Source organism: Nyctibius grandis, chromosome Z (assembly GCF_013368605.1).
Source record: "Nyctibius grandis isolate bNycGra1 chromosome Z, bNycGra1.pri, whole genome shotgun sequence".
NCBI classification, from domain to species: Eukaryota; Metazoa; Chordata; class Aves; order Nyctibiiformes; family Nyctibiidae; genus Nyctibius; species Nyctibius grandis.
In genome coordinates, this window is record NC_090695.1 from 9,004,800 (window position 1) to 9,019,400 (window position 14,601).

At 41.9% G+C, this 14,601-nt stretch overlaps 1 protein-coding gene across 2 annotated transcripts in view; it reads left to right on the plus strand.

Annotated features, from left to right (window-relative positions):
- The window catches only part of UNC13B (unc-13 homolog B), a 197,899-nt gene that overhangs the window by 43,812 nt on the left and 139,486 nt on the right, over positions 1 to 14,601 (plus strand). For both annotated transcript variants that reach the window (XM_068422034.1, XM_068422033.1), the window contains one exon: positions 13,306 to 13,632. In XM_068422034.1, coding sequence (XP_068278135.1) covers positions 13,306 to 13,632 — 327 coding nt within the window. The remainder of the gene's footprint in view (positions 1 to 13,305; positions 13,633 to 14,601) is intronic.

The window sequence follows — 14,601 nt, forward strand, 5'->3', positions numbered from 1 at the left end:
AAAGAATACCAAGATGGAATATGTATATTTTTTCTGGTTTCCTGAAGGTATTGATATGAAAGGATCTGGGCTGATAAAGTTTACTTAAAAACTAAGAGCTTTGTAGTCTGCTCTGGTCTAAAATTGCTTTCACTCCAGGAACACAAGTCCTAGATGATGATCGATTCTCTCTGAGCATTCCTGTTCTTCTGTGCATTTTCCACATGCCCAGCAAGATTTTTTGCAACATATTTAATCTTAAAACTTGGAAAATGCAAATAAGCTTTCCAAAGAAGCTACGTGGGTTTCTCTTTCTTACCAGAAAGGTATTGCTAATGAGAGCTGGCTGAAAAGAAGCATGTGGGTAGATCTTAAATATTTTCAAAACACAGTTGTAACTGAGTATTGGAAGACCAAATGGTGTTTGACTTGTGCTCCTAGCAGCTCTAAGTGCATGGACCAGGCAGCCACCTGATGAAAACAGTGTTCCTGGTAGACTGCAGTTGGTGATTGCTGAGGAGATGACAGCTTGTAGGAGGCTGTCCTGGGCAGACCCAGAGGAACCAGACAGGGTTCTGCTAGAACTCGTCTTGAATTGGGCAAAAAATTGTCTATGCCAAAATGCTTCAATTGAAACTGGCTGTACTAACACCTGGGTTTTTTTTCTAACAGCATTTAGATTTGGCTGGAAAAGTTCTGATCCTCTTTATCAGCTGTTAAACGTGATTATGTTCCTTTGATAGAAGTACATGTATTTTATTCACCCCTCTCTAGGGATAACAAGTATTATTCTTATTTGTCCTTGGAGTGTGTTTTGCTGCCAACAGCCAATCTGACTTCAGAATAGCACGTCTTCCCCTCAGATTTTTTTTTTTTAAGCAATAACTTTTCTTTGCAATGTTCATTTTGTGTAACCATGTGTCCTCCATGTCTCCCTGCTCTTGCTCTATTTACTTCCAAGGCGATATGGTAGCATAGATTCCACTGTGAGTGGCCGAACTGACCCAGAGTCCACATCTGAGTCTAGTCAAATGACAAGCTGCCAGTGCTCACTAGAGAGCAGGCGCTCTCTAGATCTGTCTGATAGGTGGGTTAACCTCTTTGCAGCCTGTGTGCTTGTCTCTTTGCTGTTGCTGCTGTGAAGTGGTCTTGTGATACATTTCAGTTGATACTCGCTGTTTGCCTTGGCTCTGTTTCAGGTCTGTAGTAGTTTAATGCTGGGCTGATGTAATCTTTTTCTCCTTACAGGTGTTGGACTTCTTGTCATTGCCTTACTTCTGGTGAAAGGAATACTTTGTAGAATAGGAGGGGAAACACTTATGGCGGGGAAGAGCTCAGTTAGAAAGAAAAGTAATTTCCTTTATGCCTAAATTAGTCAGTTGTTTGTTCAGCATTTACAGCTAATGGCTCTTCAGGCATTCATGTAGCTCCTATTGCTTTCAGCTGAGATTTGGAAGGGCTAAATCCAGTAACTATGGTGGCCCTGGGAGTCTTTTGAATTTCTTCAGCTTTTTAAAAAAAATTATTTCAATTACCAGCTTAAAATTGCAAGCAAGAAGTGTAGTAAGTGTTCTAAACTATGTACAACAGGGCTCATTTAAAGTAATGGATATCTTTCCAATTAGTGTAAGTTAGCTAGTAATGGTGGAAGTGAAGCTCTAAACCAGCAGTAGTGAAAATGCAATGACCGATTTCTTTCAGGGTATCCCATCAGTATCATATATCGGAGTGCCCCAGGCAGCTCTCAAGGTGAAGACTCTTGTATTAGCAGTATCCATACAATGCCCCTGTGCCTTTTGCCCTTTCCCTTCTTCTTGCCCTGCTCGTATGGGTCAGGGCATGTGTGCCCTCATGCTCCTTAGTTCTCAACAATGAATCGTGTGAGACAAAGCTGCAGTGCATCTTTCAGATGAGCATTTTCATTTTTTTTTTTACATCTGCTTCCTACCTGTTTATTTTTATGTAGTCTGACAGGAACTCTGCTTGTGAGATTTAGATAAAGACGAAGCTTTCTTGCTACTAGCCTTCCAGGTTATTGAGCAATTGAGATAATCCTTCTGATCAAGGGCTAGGAATTAATCCCCAAATCCCAAGGGTCATTTACTTGGGTTTCTAGGAAGCTTCAGATTATTTGATAGCAAAACACTAGCTGCTTTAATCCATTCTCCCACAATGGACAAGTATAGATTGCTGGATCTGTTTAGATGAATTATAAACAGGAAGTACAGATCCTGAGAAGCATCTGAGGCTTATGATGGGCTAATATGCATCACCAATGTTTTGTTTTGCCTTCTGATCCAGTAACAACTCTGAGGGTCTTCATTTTGTGTTGGTAGGAGCCCCCTGAGGGCATTAGCTGCAGTGAGACCCCAACTAACAAAGAGGAGTGCTGGAGTAGCTGCAACTCCTTGTGTTGCTTTTGTGCACAGTTTGCATTTTGTCCCCTGTCCGCGCTTCCCTGGAGTCCAGTGACTCCTGAGTCTTTGCATGCAGTCTCTGCTCTGTAGCCACCCTTGGGAGAAACAAAGTGCCTGTGTGCTTTATGAATACTGCTAAAACAAAGTCTGCAGCCTAGAGTGACCGAAATGCATGCATAGCATAGTGGAATGGTGTGCGTGGGCACTGTATCTCAAAGTAGTCCTGTTACCGTAATAAGTGACTTTTTTTCAGCACGCCTAAAAAAGTAACAGCAGAGTACTGGTACAGCCAAGGCTGTGTGCCCTCGCTTGATCACAAAAAGCTGTTCCCCTTCAAACAGGCATTTCTAAATTTTGTGCAACTGTAACTGGTGGAATATCATAAGCCATGCTGCTTTTTTTGACTATTTGATTGAAATGTAATGGTGGTAGATTGACAGGTTTTCAGTTTTATTATCTCTGGATGTTTCTGATTTTAATTTTCCTTTCTTTAATTCATGTTTTTCCATTACTATTTTTTCTGTCCTTTCTAGAGCTTTTTAAAAAACTGTTATTTTCCCCTTCCTATTTTTTTTTTTTGGTGCCTCTCTTCCTTTCCCTCCCGCCCCCTTTATTTCTCGTCTTAGACAAGAATCTCTAGCTAGAAATGAAAGAGTCAGGATCATTCCATTTAACTCTGAAGATGGAGAAGAAGAACAGGAGAGTAACTATGAAGAGCTAGGAAAACTGCTAATAGAGGAATTCTTAGAAAAGAGTCATAAAAATAGAAGCTGGCAAGAAACGAACATAAAAAAGACGGAAACTCCTTCAAAAAGAGAAAATTTCAATCACTGTGAAAGATCAAGGTGCTGCCAAAATGTGTGTGTGGAGTCAGGGTCTGTAGATGTCCCTAGGTATCCTCAGGAATATGATACAATAGATAGGAGAAGGAAAAAGAAGCCACGATACAATTTTGAAGACACTGGACAAATAAGCCTGCAAAACAATGAAGGTCAGCAGTTTCCTGGGGAGGAAATGGTTTATTTCAGTGGTGCGGCAACTAGTTCTGAACCTAAGGATGATTTCCCAGTATGTGATAGAACTGGAAAATATACCAGTAGCTCTGAAGATAAGGAACCATTACCTGCTTATCCCATCCTGCGTCCATACAAAAATGGCTTAATGGTTAAAAGTGGCAAGCTGCCCAACAAGCAGGGAGTGAACCATGAGAGCTCACTTCACCTCAGTAACAGTGAAGACATGAAACTCATAGGGATGCCAGATAACACTTTTGTGCCTGTGGATGTCCTTGAGGAATTTGACAGCAGTGCTTCTGATGAGTTCCAGTACTCGCCTGTTTCAGACGATGAAATGGAGGAACTGGCTACGCTTTCACAAACGTGGTGTGATTCGGACGTCAGCCATTTGAGAAACTTCACTGTTAACTACCCTGCAGATTTGGGCTCCCAGTTAAAGGCTAGCTGTGATAAAAAAGACAAGACTAAAGGGAGCAAGCATGGTCATCCTATGCAAGACTTAACACTGTCTCCTGTTGAAGAACCCAGAGAGGAGTACATAGACACGATTGATGAACTTCAGTGTCTGGTAGAATCAGTTTCAGAATACTTGGCTGAAAAGGAGGAAGAAATCAGCAAATTTGGTACGTTGCCGGAGACCAGAAAAAATATTGAGAGCATGTCACTGAAGCAGGATAATGCTGATAATTCAGCAGAAGGCAGGAAGCCTGAAGAGACCAAACATCCTGCTGCAGAGGAGAGCACCGAGGGCAAATCGGAATCTCTCCCAGACTTGTCAGGTGTGAAGAATACAGTGAATTCCCTGTTCAGCTCTTTCACTGAAAAGGTGGGGTCAAGCACAAAGCAGCTCACAGCCTCTGTTGAAAAGCTTGTTTCTTCTACTTCAGAGAAGACAGAAACCAGAAACTCATCAGAAAGTGGAATCTTGAATGTATTTTCTAGTAAGTCCAAGAGCGAGAGTTCATCTTCTGGAGTGATGGCAGATAATAAAGCTGATACAAAGTTCTCCATTTACTCTTTGCTGCCATCCCAGGTGAGTGGTGATAAAAGAGACCAGCCCAACAAGCCAGAAACCACTGAGATGGACAGTAAGGCTTCCTCACCTCATCACCTCCAGCAATCACAAGGAACTACCACCAGCAGCCAGCAGGACCAACATTCGGTTATGAATTCTGTTCTAGGCATGTTTAATCCTTTAAAGATCTTTTCTGAGAAGGAAGTGCCAAAACAAGAAGTCATAAAAGAGGAGCACACCAAGGAGGACAGCAATGCTGTGAAAGTTGATGAGGCGAACAGAAGCGAGAGACAATCTGGAGAGACAGCATCCAGGACCAGCAGCAGTATTCCAGAGACACAGACGAGTGGGACTAGAAGCGAGGCAGAGGTAAATGCAGATAGCACTTCTGTGTCTTCAGTCTTTGGCAGGCTCACAAACTCAGTTAGTTCCTTCAGTCTGAAATCCAGTTTTGATGGTCTCTTGGCTCCCAAGCAGCAGGATGTGCCACAGAAGCAGTCAGATTTGCATCATGTTACAAATCAGCCAGATGCCACTGCGAATGAGGGTGCACCCACTGCCACGGAGCAGCCTTCTGCAAATGGCTTAGGGGATCAGCATGCTCCGGGTCATGGACTGGGAAACAAGCAAAACAGAGATAATGTGGAACTTAATTCACAGCCTCAAGAACAGGGTACAGCATCTGAAAGCTTTTTCACTCCACTCAAAAAGTCTTTAAGTCAATTGTTTCTTCCTTCTGCCGAACAAGAGCAGAAAGAAAGTACATCCGAGCATTTTAAAGGCCATAAGTCTGAGGAGGATATAAGACAAAACAGTTCATCAAATGAAGAACACTCATTTCCTTTCACTGGGAAACTTCCTTTTTTCGGCGGATTGCATTTTTCAGAAAAACAGGAACATATGAATGAGAAAGGAGGCTTTATTCCTTCGTTATTTAAATTTTCTTCTGCAGAAAATCTAGCACCTTCACAGGGCCAAAGGAGTCATCAGAGTTCTAGTGGCATTTCTTTGCTTGAAGACAGGACCAGTAATTCAGAAAATGCGATTTCATTAAAATCTAGCTCTGTTCCAAATTTTTCAGACCATAAGGAAGAACTTGTACAAACAAAAAACATGAATAAAGAAAATCGATCTGATGGACAAGTAAATAGAAAAAAACACCAGGAGAGTGCCTCTGCTACCGTTAAGGCTGCAGGAGAGCAGCAGAGAACTAAGAGTACTCAGGAAGAACATGGAAATGTAATAGGAGGATTGACGAGAGGAGGACTAAATGCACCAGACTTAAATGACAGCTCAGTTGAATCTATGTCTTCAGCCAGAGCACCAGAAGCTGCAAGTGCAGATGATAAGCAGAAGCACACACCAGGCTTTCTTTCTGGGTTTCTTCGCATTTCTTCCAATGAAAACACAGACAATAATCAAGACTTGACTGCTAAAAGCGAGAGTGATGGCCAGAAAAGCACTTCTCCTGGATTATTTTCTGGTTTATTTAAATTTGCTTCAAGTGAAAATTTGTCTGAATGTAAGCAAGAGAAGGTGAAAACAAACCCTCTAAGCTTCATGAAGCTTTTTGATAGAGGTGAGGATTCCAGCTCGGAGACAAAACCCAGCAACTCAGGAATGGCTTCCGACACTCAAAGCAGCACAGGAGAAAAGCAGGAAGCTTCCAGCTTCTTAAAAAATCTCCTGCCCAAACCAAAGGAGAAACTGGATAATGTGAAAATGATGGAATCTTCCAAAACTACTGACCACCTGTCCAGTGCAAGAGTAAATAAAACAGCTGAGCCCCGTGTTCCCCACTGCGGGCACCCCGTGTTCCCTGATGCTCTAAATCTTCAAGACAAGGTACAGGACTTATCTGGAAAGCCTGTAAATAGTAGGCGTATCCCTTATCAGGATGCGGAATCCAGAGTTTTTCCAGCTCTTGTAAACAAAGGATCAAATGAATTCCTCAATTTGACTAATAAAAGCTATAACCTCACAGAGCAGTACTCAGCTTATCAGGAAACAAGAAGCCATTCTAGCTTTGAATGGGAATATGAAGTAGGGGAACTGGCTGACACTCATGAAATAGCAGTACCAGTTTACTATGTGTTAAACCAGAACTATGTTCTGCCCCCTCAGTTCTCAGACTGGCCTCAAAATGATATGGTAGTGAATCTCTGTAAAAAGGATGGAAATGCAAATGTGATGGATTGGCAGACTAATGCCAATTTTGATGGAGAGAGTTTAGATTTAAGTGTGATGTCATATGAGTCATTTGACCAGTTAATGTTTCAAGATGTCTGTTCAGAAGAAAATGATGCATGGACTGCTAATTCTCTCAATGAAAGTTATAGTAACTTTCCACCATTTGAAAGAGATGGCAGTTACTCATTAGAAGAGTTGCCCATGGATTTAAGCTACTCCTCAGGCTGTGATGGAACTACGTGGACTCTAATTGACCAAGAGACTTTAAGTATAGATGAGAGCTTTAGGTACTCTTCCTATAGCCAGGAGTATCAGGAGTGGCTAATGATGCTTGAGCAGGGTATATGGTGGCCATCAGAAGATGGCGATTGTGGATACTACATGTACAGTGATAGCCAGTATGTTTATTCACTGCTCACTGATCCCACTGGACAGTATGTCTATGTGTGTGCTCCTGAAACGTATTCCTACCTGGACTGCTGGGATTATAATTTTCAGATGGATTCCATTCCAAGAGGGGTGCTAGAAGACAACCCAGTTGCTGTTTGTGGTTTTAAAGTCCCTCTTGGCAGTGAAGATGAGCTGTTTTGGTTTTTTGAAGAAGAGTCTTTAGATGATTGTACAACAAATAAGCCTCTGGATTTGTCAGTAGCTTTGCAGAGGAGTGATCAGCTAATGAACATGAATTTGGAGACTTTTTCACAAATGTTTGAAGAGTCTATTTATTATCAGAGAGAGCAGCCGTTAGACTTCTCAGGTTATAAACTTCAAAAACTCAAAGTAGATTTTAGACCTGAAAAGGAAATCCTGAATTATTCAGAGGAGTCTCCGCTAACCCTTGATCTCAGAATACATTCCAGAGTGGCTTTTGATAAAACCCTGAGTAAGGAAGGCCACACCAAGGAAGTGGATAAGGCTGTCCCCATGACAACTACTGTGAGCGGGTCATCAGGATTCTTTGGTTTCCATCTGTTTCAATCTACTCCTAAAGCTGAAGAAACTGTGGCATCTACTGAAAGAGTAACAGAAGCAAAAAAGACTGAGGAAGATAAGAAAACACCCGTGAACAAAGTTAGCTCTTTATTTTCTGCTTTGGGTGGACTGATTGGAAAGTCTTCAGGTCCTGACCCTGAAATATCAGAAGATTCTGCCTTGAAGAGAACAGACACACAGTTAAAATCATCTGAAAATAAAACTGATATTTTATCACTTGCACCAAATAGAAAATTAGATGAGGCACGAGCAGGGCAAAAGTTTCCTGTTATATCAGAACTGAGAAGAAATACTTCATCAGAACTTAATTTGGAGGCTGCTAGAAGTGAAAAGCCAGAATTAAATCAGAATGAAAACACCCCTGTTAAAAAAACAGGATTAACAAAATTGCCTTCTCAACTGAGCCAAACTGCTGCAGGTGGCAGGCCCATACAAGAAGAGAGACCTGTTAAAGCAACATCAGCTTCCAGGCGTCTTGAACGGTATGCAAGTGTTAATGAACCCGATCAGTCACAGCCAAATCAGAGCAACCCAGCCACTCAGCCTGAGGAGACATTATTTAAAAGCGCTCTGAAATTGTTCAGTCTTGGAGAAGATTCTCCTGCAAGCTCAACTGCCAACAAAGCCCAAGCTTCTGGATTTTTTGATTTCTTTAAAACGCAAGTAAGCAAAGCACCACAGCCATCACCAGATTTGGAAAACAGTCAAAGTGATAAATCAGAAAAGGTGATACAGCCAGAACAGAAGGAGACCTCCAGCATCTCATCATTATTTGGATCCCTTGGAGATCTCTTCAAAGTGGAGGCTGTATCTTCTCAACCAACCCCAAGTACTACAACTCTGCCAAAAACCAATAGCAGAACTGTGGATGAGTCAAGACAACAAACAGAGAAGTCTGGAGGTCTTCAGAGTGCCAGTATGCCAAGTCTGTCCTCCATCCCTAAGGAAGGGGCAAGAACAGAAGGCATGGACAGGCAGGTCTTCCCTAGCCCTGAGGTGCAAATGGAACAACAAAGCAGAAAAGCTGAGGAGGAGTCTCCTGAGAGTAAAAAAGTGCCTCCTGGAAACACTTCACAGGAGTCAATGGGTGTAGGTCCCAAAGTGAGCCAAGTGAGTTGGTCAGCTATGCAGCAAACCAGCGTACCCTCGGTTACACCAAAGCAACAAGGAGGAAATCGTTCAGGAGACACAGTTAATCAAGCAAAACCAAAGCCAGATCAGACACCTAAAGAATCAGGTTTCAGTTTGCCATTCAGCTTCTCTGACATCACTGCTTCCAAATCACAGCCAGCACAGCCAGCTGGTAGGAGCATATTCTCCTTCTTCACTGGATCAGATGAACCAAAGCCTTCAGCACCTGCTACTGCTCCTGCTACTGGGAAGCAGCAAGAAACAGAGGGACTGTTTCGTCTGCCCTCCTTCTTCTCCAGCAGTCCAGCTGCTGAGAAGAGCACACCTCAAAAAAGTACTAGCTTTAGCTTCTTCAACTTGACATCATTTTTGGATGAAAAACCACAAACTGCTCCAGGGCAGGAGAATAATACAAAACCAGCTAAACCAGTGAACTCTCAGCCATATGTGAAGCAAAATATTTCCACTGACTCTGCTGTCAAAATTAGCAGTTCTGCCAGGCAACAAGATGCAGACAATAAAAAAGAAGTTGATGATATTATTGCAGCAGTGACTGGCAAACAAATGTCTAATAACCTCACAATCCCAGAAAATAAATCAGAAATGTTGGCAGTGGAAAATGTAGAAAGTGTTGCTGAGGTAGGTGAAGAGAGTGACTTAAAGAAGCTTCCACATACCAATAATGCTGCAGTAACCAGTTCAGATGCTTCTGGTCCTTGCCTTCAGATTCCTGGTGTGCAGGAGGGTTCTCAGGACCAACAGACTATTTTCTTAGGGGCAGAAGAAGATGCTTCGGGTAGCACTGGGAAAATGGACAGTGTTACATTTCCTATTGATGAAGAAGAGCCTTATTCTTCAAAAGAACAAACTTCTGAAAATAAAGATTATAGCATGGCCTTAGATGATAAAATGGATTCCCATAGTCTGAATGACTTAAATATTAAGAGTGACATAAAAAATGAAGCAGTCTCTGAAGAAGTATGTGTACAACATGAATTGCCAGAACATAAATTACCTGAACAAACTCTTGGTGACAGGTTACACCAGGCACAAGAGCTACACTCTCCTTCTAAAATGCCAGAGACATCTAATTTGCAAAACAAACCTAAGGAATCTGAGAGTGATAAATCGGTACTGGATTCTTCAGTTGAAATGTTCTCAAGTTTCATGACAAAAATGAAACCGCCTAAAACATTATCTGATTTCTTTTCCCAACCTCAAGCTACCACACCTCCTACTGCACAGAAGAAAAGCTCCTCTTTCTTTGGTTTCTCATCCCTCCCAAGTGGCCCAGCACCAGCTTTCACAAATGATCTCTTTGGCATCTTCAGAGGTCCAAAAGAGTCTCCAAAAGAGATGCCTCCAAAAGAGACACCTCCAAAATCCACCCCTAAACCTGAAAACAGTAGTGTGAAAGATGTCCCTGGGTCTGTTCCAGCAAAAGACTCTAGGGAGACAGAAAATACAGCTGTAGCCAGAGAGTCTAAAAGAGATGTCATGAGCTCTCTGAAAGAGGATATATTACCTGTTTCAGCAGTAGAGAACTCCACAAAAGAGCCTCCTGTGAAAACAGACACTGAGAAAAACAGGAACTCGGAAACCTGTGAAGAGGAACCTTTGAGGATCACTCTAGAAATAGCAGTCTCTAGTGAAAATCAAGCCCTTGAGGTTGTGCAGTTCGATAATGATGCACAACCCTCTGAGATGGTAGATACTAAGCTATGCCAGTCTGATTTCAGTAATGCAGTTGATACAGTGCAGGCTGAGGCCACTGACCAGACTGATATAAATACCTGCCAACTAGATCTGGGGTCTTCACATGTAACAGAGGAACAAACTGCTACTACAGACAAGGCAGCCATTGACATTCTTCAGACTGGCTCTTCTGATGGGCTTGAACTGGAAATGGAAGCCCCCACTAATGGGGCAGACAGAAACCTTTCCCAATGGGAAGAGAGTGCTACACTTGAATCAGAACCTGCTGTTACAGGGGATCAAGCCAATGCTGGTATTGATCAGCAGGACATGATCAGTAGTAATGGTGGAGAACCCACAGCTTCAGCTGATGAGCCCAGTGTTCATCTGCTTCAGCTGAATGAAAAGACAAGTGAGGTAGAACAGCAAACTGCTGAACAGGAGAAACGTTTAGCAATTGATGAGGTGCCTGCAGAAGGGATTGCTTCCAAATGTGACTTGAAGAAACAGGGTAAACCTAATAACATTCCTCCAGATGCAAACAGTAGTAAAACAGTCTTTGAAATACCAAACATGCCTAGTTTGCCAAAATTCATCTTTATGTCATCTGCTGATAGTGGAAAGCCATTTGGGTCATTCTTCTCTCAGCAGCCACCTTCTGTTAATAAAGCAGGGGCAGATCAGGGCCTCATGTCCAGCTTTAAGAAACTTTCTTCAACTCTGTTTGAAGGAGGTAGTGAAGAAAAGGTGAGTAAGCCAGAGAGTGCCCAAGGAGCAGTATTTGGGAAAAAGCTAGATTTCTCCTTTCCCTGGCAAAAAGACAACAGGGAGACCTCTGCTAAAAGGGAACCACATGTACCACCACAGGCTTTGTCAAAACCGGATGACAAGATGTTAGGAACAGTCAGTTCAGATGAAAACTCAAAATCTGCAGTCTCAGATCAACTGACTGATGCAAATATAGAAGTAAACTTGTCTTCAAAGCAGCCTGACACTGTAGACAATGAACTTTCTGAAGAACCATCTGGTGCAAGCACTGTTGATGATACATCCAACAAAGAGCTGGGAGAGAAGTTTGATAAAGAGTCAGAAGATCAGCAGAATGTGATTTTAGGTGAACTGCAGAAAGAAGATCAGGCAGAAGAGCATGCACCAGACGAGCCTGAACTGAAAGAGACTGAGCTTGATTCCACTCCTAATGGAGCAATGCTTCATCCTAGCACACAGGCTGCAGATCTGAATAGCGTGGAACAGCTGAATGAGAAAAGGCTAGTTACAAATGAGGCATAATAAATGGTTTCAAGTTTCTGACCATTTATAATGCAATACTGCAGCAGTAGATATTGGCCTTGGTGTCTGATGTTTGTAGCTCAGTCCCATCCCCTATTTGTTGTCAAGTGTTTGTAGTATCACTCGTAGCTGTCACAGAAGTTGTGGCAAACTGCAGTCACTAGGTATGTACAAGCCCTTAGACCATTTTCTCACCTTTTCCCACTCTTCTTCTGTAAGCATAATTGGATTTCCCATGTTCTTATACTATGTCCAACTGGATGAGAAGCTTTTAGTGCTAATTTCATTAGCCTTTCAGAAGTTATATTCTTTGTGTGTTAATTCTGCTGCATACAATTCACTTTGCTTTCTTGTTTAGTGATAATTGTATTTGCTAAGAAAAAAGTAACAATAGGTAGAATGTGTTGGAAGGAATGAGCATTTGTTTTCAAAATGCAAGGTACAGGCTTTTAATTTCAGAGAGTTTTCTAACATACTGCTGATGAACTAATTAGGTTCCTTTCACATTGCTGAAGATTTTAAAGCATTCTCAGAGATATCAGTGAAGGTATTCTAATGATTGCTCCTCCTAAAATTAGTGCAAAGGTTATTTCATGCAGTTAGGAAAGCCACTAAAGGAAGGTGTCAGTATGTCATGAGTCTATATTCAGTCCTGTGCGTGTGTTAAGTTACAGTTGCCCTCAAAAATCAAAACAGAGACTTGCTAAACTTATATCTCTGCATGATGTAAGTGAAACCTGTGCCTCTGATCATACAGTTGCAACACTGCACTCCCAAAACTTCCTGTCTGGCTTCAAATTCTCCTAAGTCTGCAAGTGAGAATTGGTGCTGCTTGATTCTTGGCTGTAATTTTCCTGACTGCATGAGAAATTTCCATCCGCTGTATTTTATGTGAGGGTTCTAGGAATTCAGTCCTGGAAGTGGTGTCTTGAATCACAGAGATCACACCCCTCTGGTGTTGGATTTTTATATAAATTAAATTCTTGCAAAAGCTCTATTGAAGTGAGACATGTGGCTTCCCTTTGAACAATTACTCTAGTTTTGTAAAAGGTTTTAAGTTGATAGTCTTGACAACCTTAATCTTGACTGCAATGTATTTTATCATAAACATGTAATATATATAAAAATAAAGTTAACTTTAAGTTAACTGTACTTCTTAACAATAGTCAGCTTAAATGATCATGGTAAAGACCTTAGCTGCAGTGAAACTGCAGAAGACAGAAACACTTCCACTCTGAATTGCTATGTCTCCATTCTTATTCCTGTCTGGTTATTAGAATACCTTCACTGTCAGTTTCTAGGTGATGTAAGGTGAAGAAGTAGTCAGTTGGTGCAAGAAAGACCATTGGCATGTATGATCTATATACTGATAGGCTGCGTGTGAAGTATTTCTATTGCCTGCCAAAGTTTTGAGGTTCAGAAGTCTAGATCTAGTTCAGGGAGCATAATAGTTAAATATTACTCATAACATGTCTTTTCAGTAATATTTAGTGTCCCATGTGGTTTGCTAGATGTGCAGATTGCTTTGTGTTTCTCCAAGCCACTGTATTTTCTGATGGACTTTCTTGTTCTCTCATAGTCCTGCTGGCAGTAGTAGATATGGCTCCTCTTGCAATGTCAGCCAGGGAAGCTCTCACTTAAGTGAGCTGGACCATTCCCATGAAAGTGCCCATGGCTCTGAGCAAGAAGATGATCACCAGGAAAGAGAGTCGAATCATTCCTACCACAGTTCGGGCAGCTACCAGAAAGATGGTCAGGCATGGCTCAGGGAGCAAGAGGAGCCTCGCAGCAAAGGAGAGGAGGAGAAGGTCTGTGAGACAGAGGAGAAACGTGCAGACCATTCTGCAGCTAAGTTACCTCTGGAACTTGAGAAACCCAAGGATGTTGACTCAGGAGCCCAAGTGAGGTAGGTGGAACTATTACTGAGTCCATTTCAACTGTTTCAAAGATAATTCCTCTTTGCTATTTCCTGGGGCAAATCACGTACATTGTTCTTCTCTATCAGCTAACTTGATGTTGCTGATCTGTGGAACATCTTTCTGTACAGGACCAGTTATTTATGAGACATTGGCTAAGCCTAAACTATGTTTGCTATGTATGTGAAGAGGAATGCCTGCTAGTGCCTTGAAGCTCATTTGCTGTATTTTCTGTTACTGGTTTGATGGATATAGTCTGGCCCAAAGATAGCTGCTTCCATGGCTTACGTGTGATCAAGCTTACGTGTGAGCAACCAAAACCAGCATGTAGTCATGGTTAAAGCTGCACTAGTTCCTTTCTTGTGTAGTAGGCTACCATAATTAAGAGTTATTGTTTATGTAGTTGTATGTTGTAGAATTACAGTATGAATAGATGTGTTGCTCTGACTCACTGTGGCAGCTTTTCTTGTCCTTGCACTTGGGCTTTCCAAGCTGTCAGCAGTATTGAAAAAGTCTTCAAAAGTATTTCAGCTAAGTTTGGGGGAGTAATGCGCTGGGTTTTGTACAGGTTTTACAGGAATTTCAAATTTCACTACCTAATTTTGGGAGTGACTTTTTTTCCTTGAGGTAATCAAGTCATTACAGCCCCTAGTGTGGATATGGTTATACTTTCATAAGTATGAGGGGTTGGTTTCATCTGGTTCAGTTAGATCCATGGAAAGATGTCTGCCTGTCTGTACCCTTTGGAGGGTACAGCTGGTGTCACTGTGCTCATACGGGAGAATTAACTACAGCAGTTCATGTGTAGGCAACCCTTAGACTAAAGATGTAAAAAAAGAAAACGAGACTATAAAAGTGATAAGCTGTTTTTAAACTCTGACTCACTTTCCTCTTCTCCTTACAGAGCAGCAGGAGTCTTGTCCCATAATGGCTGGCCTATATTTGTTCACAGGGAAGGT